We start from the raw sequence: 8,195 nt of genomic DNA, 5'->3' as shown, positions 1-8,195 counted from the left end.
CGCACAGGCTCAGCGGCCATGGCTCACGGGCCCAGCCGCTCCACGGCATGTGGGATCTTCCCGGACCGGGGCACGAACCCGCGTCCCCTGCATCGGCAGGCAGACTCTCAACCACTGCGCCACCAGGGAAGCCCTGTTATTCCATTTATAGAGCACAGGCAGAGTAGATTTAGAATAATTCTTAAGGGCCCCAGGATTTTCAGAATGGTAAGTAAACACTGGCTTCAACTTCAAGTCACCAGCAGTATTGGCCCCTAACGAGAGAGTCAGCCTGTCCTTTGAAGCTTTGAAGTCAGGCATTGGTGTTTCCTCTGTAGCTATGAAACTCCTAGATGGCATCTTCTTCCAATATAAGGCTGTTTCATTTACACTGAAAATCTGTTATTTAGTGTAGCTACCTTCATTAATTATCTTAGCTAGAACTTCTGGATAACTTGATGCAGCTTCTACATCAGAACTTGCTGCTTTATCCACTTTCATGTTATGGACATGGCTTCTTTCCTTAAACGTCATGAACCAACCTCTGCTAGCCTCAAACTTTTCTTCTGCAGCTTCTTCACCTCTCTAAGCCTTCATAAAATTGAAGAGAATTAGGACCTTGCTCTGGATTAGGCTTTGGTTTAAGGCAATGCTGTGGCTGGTTTGATCTTCTACCCAGACCACTAAAACTTTCTCTATATCAGCAAGACTGTTTTGCTTTCTTATCATTCATGTGTTCATTGGAGTAGCATTTTTTATTTCCTTCAAAAATTTTTCCTTTGCTCTCACAGCTTGGCTAACTGTTTGACGACAGAAGAGGCCTAGCTTTGGGCCTAGTATGGCTTTTGACATGCCTTCCTTTATTTAATCTTAAAAAAAACACAAACTTTTTTATTTAAAGTGAAAGACATTCAACTCTTCCTCTCACTTGAACACTTAGAGTCCATTGTAGGGTTATTAATTGGCCTAATTTCAATATTGTTGTGTTTAGGGAATAGAGAGTCCTGAGGAGAGGGAGAGAGATGGGAAACGACCAGGCGGTGGCGCAGTCAGAACTCACAAAACATTTATTGATTAAGTTCATTGTCTTATATGAGTGCAGTTCATGGTGCCCCAAAAGAGTTACAATGGTAACAATCAAAAGATCACTGATAGGCGAGGGCGGGAGCGTGCTGCGCCCTGGAGCCAGAGTTGGGGCGGCCAAGCTGCTGGGAGCCCGGCCCCAGCCAAGTAGAGCCACCTGGGTGGAGCCCAGGGTGTTCCGCGGCCCGCCAGGTGTGAGGGAGGTGCGGCTCTGCTACAGAAACCATTGGCAGAGATGCGGGGGCCATCTCCCGCCACCAGTAGCTGCTGCTGGTGGTGACAATGTCGAATAACGGCCTAGATATTCAAGACAAACCCCCAGCCCCTCCGATGAGAAATACCAGCACTATGATTGGAGCTGGCAGCAAAGATCCTGGAACCCTAAACTACGGTTCCAAACCTCTGCCTGCAAACCCAGAGGAGAAGAAAAAGAAGGACCGATTTTACCGAGCCATCTTACCTGGTGATAAAACAAATAAAAAGAAGGAGAAGGAACGGCCAGAGATTTCTCTTCCTTCAGATTTTGAGCACGATTCACGTTGGTTTTGATGCTGTCACAGGTGAGTTTACAGGGATGCCAGAGCAGTGGGCCTGCTTGCTTCAGACATCAAAAATCACTAAGTCAGAGCAGAAGAAAAATCCGCAGGCTGTCCTGGATGTATTAGAATTTTATAACTCGAAGAAGACCTCCAATAGCCAGAAGTACATGAGCTTTACAGATAAATCAGCTGAGTATTATAATTCTTCTAACACTTTGAACTTGAAGACGGTATCCGAGACCCCTGCAGTGCTACCAGTTTCAGAAGATGAAGATGATGATGATGATGCTACCCCTACCTCCGGTGATTGCTCCATGCCCAGAGCACACAAAATCTGTATACACACTGTCCGTGATTGAACCACTTCCTATTACTCCAACTCGGGATGTGGCTACATCTCCCATTTCACCTACTGAGAATAATACCACTCCGCCAGATGCTCTGACCCGGAATACTGAGAAGCAGAAGAAGAAGCCTAAAATGTCTGATGAGGAGATCTTGGAGAAATTACGGAGCATAGTGAGTGTGGGCGATCCTAAGAAGAAATACACACGGTTTGAGAAGATTGGACAAGGTGCTTCAGGCACTGTGTACACTGCAATGGATGTGGCCACAGGACAGGAGGTGGCCATTAAGCAGATGAACCTTCAGCAGCAGCCGAAGAAACAGCTGATTATTAATGAGATCCTGGTCATGAGGGAAAACAAGAACCCAAATATTGTGAACTACTTGGACAGTTACCTCGTGGGAGATGAGCTATGGGTTGTCATGGAATATTTGGCTGGAGGTTCTTTGACAGACGTGGTAACAGAAACCTGCATGGATGAAGGCCAGATTGCAGCTGTGTGCCGTGAGTGCCTGCAGGCTTTGGAGTTTCTGCATTCGAGCCAAGTTATTCATAGAGACATCAAAAGTGACAACATCCGGTTGGGAATGGATGGCTCTGTCAAGCTAACTGATTTTTGATTCTGTGCCCAGATCACCCCAGAGCAGAGCAAACGGAGCACTATGGTGGGAACACCGTACTGGATGGCACCAGAAGTTGTGACACGGAAGGCCTATGGGCCTAAGGTTGACATTTGGTCCCTGGGCATCATGGCCAACGAAATGATTGAAGGGGAGCCCCCATACCTTAATGAAAATCCTCTGAGAGCCTTGTACCTCATCGCCACCAATGGGACCCCGGAGCTTCAGAACCCAGAGAAGCTGTCAGCTATCTTCCGAGACTTTCTGAACCGCTGTTTTGAAATGGATGTGGAGAAGAGAGGTTCAGCTAAAGAGCTGTTGCAGCATCAGTTCCTGAAGATTGCCAAGCCCCTCTCCAGCCTCACTCCACTGATTGCTGCAGCAAAGGAGGCAACCAAGAACAATCACTAAAACCACGTCACCCCAGCCTCATTGTGCCAAGCCTTCTGTGAAATAAATGCTCATTTCGGAAATTCCAGCCCCTGATGCTCTTCCTTGTCTTGCTCCTCCCCTTTCCTGATCTAGTGCTCTCAAGACTTTGATCCTTGAAAACCATGTGCCCAGCATTGAGGAGAACTGCAGTTGACTAATCGGATGATGGCCATTTTAAAATAAGGAATTTGCTCCCAATCTGTGGATGTGAGGGTGGTTTATGATCAAGGGCTTATATGAATAAACCCTTGGACTCCTATTTCTACATAGCAAAATCCTTCCCCCACCAATCAGTTCTTGACTGTATAAATTTTTGGCTTTATAACATTATCAATTTGCAGTCGGTTGAGATTTTTCTTTAGTGGTTGCTTTTCTATTTCAAAACTGCCCAAACACACTGTTGTACTTGAAAATTGGAATAGCTTGAGGAATGCCAAGGGGGTTGATATTCTTCCAGGACATGAAATGGCTCTTTTTTCTGGACCATGACTTTGGCACAGCTGATCCTGATATGGAAGGGAGAGCTATCACATTTTTCTTTGTGTATGCTTCTAGCAGCTGTTTGGGAGGATCGTGACCCAATAGTGTTCCCCACGCTATTTCTTGTGAAATGGTCTTGGCTATGTAGCAGCTTTTGACTCCCTAAATCCCCCTAGGCTGCTGCCCTCATTCTGTCCTTGTTTAGAACATTGAGAGGTTTCCTAGGGCACATGCTGGGTGAGAGCAGTGTGAAAAGTCAGGAAAAAAAATTTAGTTCCTTATAGAACATGGCTGGGCATCAGCACCTGTCCAGCTATACCTATGTGATGTTTCAAGAACTCAGCCTCTTTTTCCATCAGCAATAAGGAGCTAAAAGATTAACTCAGATCTTCTGATGGCCTGAATCTTTGGGTCAAAGGGAACGATCTCCAAATCTGAGACTACGTGTTTTGGATGGATTTGTTGGCCTGAGATGATAGTCTGCCAGCTGTGAGGGGACCCTGTTTTTACAATGCATGGCCAAGCTCTCTGCAAATGGAAATGCCTGCACTGGGTGTTGGGGATGTTTGCTACCTCCTGCTATCTTTGTGGTTTTGGTCCTCCCATTATGGTAGGACCCCTGGCCAGCATTATGGCTTGTCATGTCAGCCCCAATGGCTACCTTGTCATGCTCTGAGGTACTACTGCCTCTGCAGCACAAGTTTTATTTCCTTCAATAAAAGGAGATTAAAATATTCTAAAAAAAAATCGGCAGGCGGACTCTCAACCACTGCGCCACCAGGGAAGCCCAAATTTATTTATTTATTTTTGGCTGCGTGTGGGCTTTCTGTAGTTGCGGCGAGCAGGAGGCTACTCTTCATTGTGGTCTGAGGTACTACTGCCTCTGCAGCACAAGTTTTATTTCCTTCAATAAAAGGAGATTAAAATATTCTAAAAAAAAAAGATCACTGATAACAGATCACCATAACAAATATAATAATAATGAAAAAATTTGAAATATTTTGAGAATTATCAAAATGTGACACAGAGACATGAAGTGAGCAAATGCTGTTAGAAAAATGGCACTGACAGACTTGCTCCACACAGCATTGCCACAAACCTTCAATTTGTAAAAAACGTAATATTTGCAAAGCACAATAAAATGAGGTATGCCTGTATTAGAAATCAATAACAATATATCTGGGAAATATATAAAAATTTGGAAAATTTTGAAAATATCAATAAAATTGATAAACCAATAAGCTAAACTGATTAAAAAATAGAGAAGACACAAATTTCCAATAACAGGCATGAGAGATCAATATTTCTACAAATCTCACGGATATCAAAAGCAAAATAAAGAAATATTGTAAAAACTGTATTCTGATAAATTGGACAACTTAGGTGAAATAGTCACATTCCTTGAAAGACACAGATTACCAAACTGACACATATAGAAATAGATAAACTTAATAATCTTATATTGTATAAAGGAGTTGAATTTGTAACTAAAACCCTTCACATAAAGGAAACTCCAGTTTAGATGGTTTCACTGGTGAATTCTTTCAAACAATTAAAGAAATAATGCTGATCTTAAACAAACTCTTTAAGAAAATATTGAAGACTTCACAACTCATTTTATGAAGCCGGCATTATCTGATTCTAAAACCAGACAAATACATTATAAGAAAAGAAAACTCTGAACCAAACAATACCAGTAGCTCTCATGACTGACTATAGATGCAAGTGTCTTTAACAAAATATTAGCAAATCAAATTCAGCAATATATAGAAAGAAAAATGCATCATGACTATATGGGGTTTATCCCACAAATGCAAGATTGGTTTAAGATTTTAAAATCAATCGATGTAACTCACCATATTAACAGAATAAAGGAGAAAAACCACATGATCATCTTTATAGATGCAGAAAAAGTGTTTGATGAAATCAACATTTGTAATTTTTTAAAAAGAAACTTCTAGAAGACAAGGAATGGAAGGGAACTTCCTCAACCTTATAAAAGACATTTACACCATGCACCTTTGGTCAATTAATCTGTGACAAAGGAAGCAAGAATATACAATGGAGAAAAGACGGTCTCTTTCCTGCATTGGCAGGCGGATTCTTAACCACTGTGCCACCAGCGAAGCCCTGCTGTTTTATTTCTGATTCTAGTAATGTGAGTCTTCTCTCTTGTTTTCTTGGCTACAGGTTTGTCAATTCTGTTGATCTTTCAAAGAACCACCTTATGGATTCATCAGTTTTCTCTTTTGTTTTTTGTATTCTCCATTTCATAAATTTCCAACAGTCTTTATTACCTTTATTCTGCTTGTTTTAGATTTATTTTGCACTTTTCCATCGTCTTAAGGGGGAAGTTTAGGTTCTTTGAGATCTTTCTTCTTTCTTAATATAGGCATTTACACCTATTAAATTCCCTCTAAGCACTGCTGTTTTAGCAGTGTTATGTTTTGTTCTGTTGTATCTTCTTTTTTATTCATCTGAAATGATTTTCTGACTTCTCTTTTGTTTTCTTTTTTGACACATTGGTTATTTAGGAGTGTGGTGTTTAATTTTCATGTATTTGTGTGTTTCCTCAATTTTATTCTGTTCTTGATTTCTAACTTTATTCCACTGTAGTCAGAGAACATACTTTTAATTATTTTTATCCTTTTAAATTTATTTGAGATTTGTTTTATGATTTAACATATGGTTTTTGCTGGGGAATGTTCCACATGCACTTGGGAAGAATGTATATTCTGCTGTTATTGGATATAGTGTTTTATAGATGTCTGTTAGGTCTAGTTGGTTTACACTATTTTTCAGTCCTTTTATTTCCTTATTAATCTTCTGTCTAGCTGTTCTACTCATTACTAAAATTGGGGTATTGAAGTCCCCAACTGTTATTGTTGAATTGCCTGTTTCTCCCTTCACTTCTGTCAGTTTTTGCTTCATGTAATTTTGTGTTCTATTGTTAGGTGTGTATATATGTACATATGTTTATAATTATTTTATCTTCTTGATGGATTGGCCCTTTTATCATCATAAAATGTCCCTCATTATCTCCAGTAACAATCGCTGCCTTTTGATGGGATTGTTTAATCCAGTCACACTAATGTTATTATTATTATTATTTTAAAGTCTTTATTGAATTCATTACAATATTGCTTCTGTTTTACGTCTTGGTTTTTTGGCTGTGAGGCATGCGGGATCCCAGCTCCCCGACCAGGGATCGAACCTGCACCCCCTACACTGGAAGGCGAAGCCTCAACCACTGGACTGCCAGGGAAGTCCCTAATGTTATTATTGATAAAGTAGGATTTATGACTACCATTTTACTTTTCATTTTCTATGTGTTTGTCTTTTTTGTTCCTCTAGTCTCCTTTACTGCTTTCTTTTGTATTGAGTGAATATTTTTAATGAAGCATTTAAAATTAAACATTTTTTCACTAAATTTTTTGTTTTTTAATTGGTTACTCTATCATATACATCTTAACTCATCAGAATTAGCTTCAGGTTTATGCTAATTTAATTCCAGGGAGATTTAGCAGTGTTACTCCTATATAGCTCTATTCCCTTTCCCCCTTTACTGTGGTATTATTGCTATTAATATTACACCTATAATGTTGCACACCCAGGAATACATTGTCATAATTATTACTCTGCCATCTGTAGTCATTTTCTTAGTCCAAAGCAGCTTTGTTCCCACTCGAGTCCTTTGTGCTCATATTGGCACATATATTACACTTCCTTATGTTATAGATTGAACAATACATTAAATACATATTATTGAATTTCTCCAGGAGTCTCTTCTAACAGGTCTAAGGTGATATCTCATTGTGGTTTTGATTTGCATTTCCCTGATGAGCATCTTTTCATGTGCCTGTTGGTCATCTGCATTTCCTCTTTGGAAAAATGTCTATTTCTTCTGCCCATTTTTTAATCGGGTTGTTTGGTTTTTTTGATGTTGAGTTATATAAGCTGTTTATATATGTTGGATATTAATCCCTTGTCGGTCATGTCATTTGCAAATATTTTCTCCCATTCCGTAGGCTGTCTTTTCATTTTGTCGATGGTTTCCTTTGCTGTGCAAAAGCTTTTAAATTTAATTAGCCCTCATTTGTTTATTTTTGCTTTTATTTCCTTTACTTTTAGGAGACGGATCCAAAAAATTATTGCTGTGATTTATGTCAAAGAGTGTTCTGTCTTTGTTTTCCTCTAGGAGTTTTATAGTATCCAGTCTTACATTTAGGTCTTTAATCCATTTTGAGTTTACTTTTGTAGATGGTGTTAGAGAATGTTCTAATTTCATTCTTTTACATGTAGCCGCCCAGTTTTCCCAGTACCACTTATTGAAGAGACTGTCTTTTCTCCACTGTATATTTTCTTGCTTCCTTTGTTGTAGTGAAATTTATTTCTTAAATAATAAGACTTGAAAGTCAAAATTAGTCCTTGATTTGTGGGCTGCAGAATGGATGTTGTATTAGCAGGCATGAAAACAACATTAATCTCATTGTACATCTCCGTCAGAGCTCTTGAGTGACCAGGTACATTGTCAATGAGCAATAATATTTTGAAAGGAATTTTTTTTTTCCTGAGCAGCAGGTCTCAACAGTGTTATCAATAGACATACTGTCATTCAGGCTCTGTTATTCCTTTTTTTTTTTTTTTTTTTTTTTTTGTGGTACGCGGGCCTCTCACTGTTGTGGCCTCTCCCGTCGCAGAGCACAGGCTCCAGAC

General features: G+C 39.9%; 2 protein-coding genes across 3 annotated transcripts in view; both read left to right on the top strand.

Moving 5' to 3' along the window:
* Positions 1-8,195, top strand: part of HORMAD2 (HORMA domain containing 2) — a 91,402-nt gene that overhangs the window by 41,930 nt on the left and 41,277 nt on the right. The window lies entirely within an intron of this gene.
* LOC102978005 (serine/threonine-protein kinase PAK 1-like) lies at positions 1,345-3,395 on the top strand. Its single transcript, XM_055080538.1, is given in 3 exon segments — positions 1,345-1,592; positions 1,594-1,897; positions 1,899-3,395. Coding segments are annotated over 3 exon segments (1,632 nt in total). The 3' UTR covers positions 2,979-3,395.

The sequence above is a fragment of the Physeter macrocephalus genome, chromosome 19 (genome assembly GCF_002837175.3).
Source record: "Physeter macrocephalus isolate SW-GA chromosome 19, ASM283717v5, whole genome shotgun sequence".
Classification (NCBI taxonomy): Eukaryota; Metazoa; Chordata; class Mammalia; order Artiodactyla; family Physeteridae; genus Physeter; species Physeter macrocephalus.
This window is presented reverse-complemented; position numbering and strand designations above follow the sequence as displayed.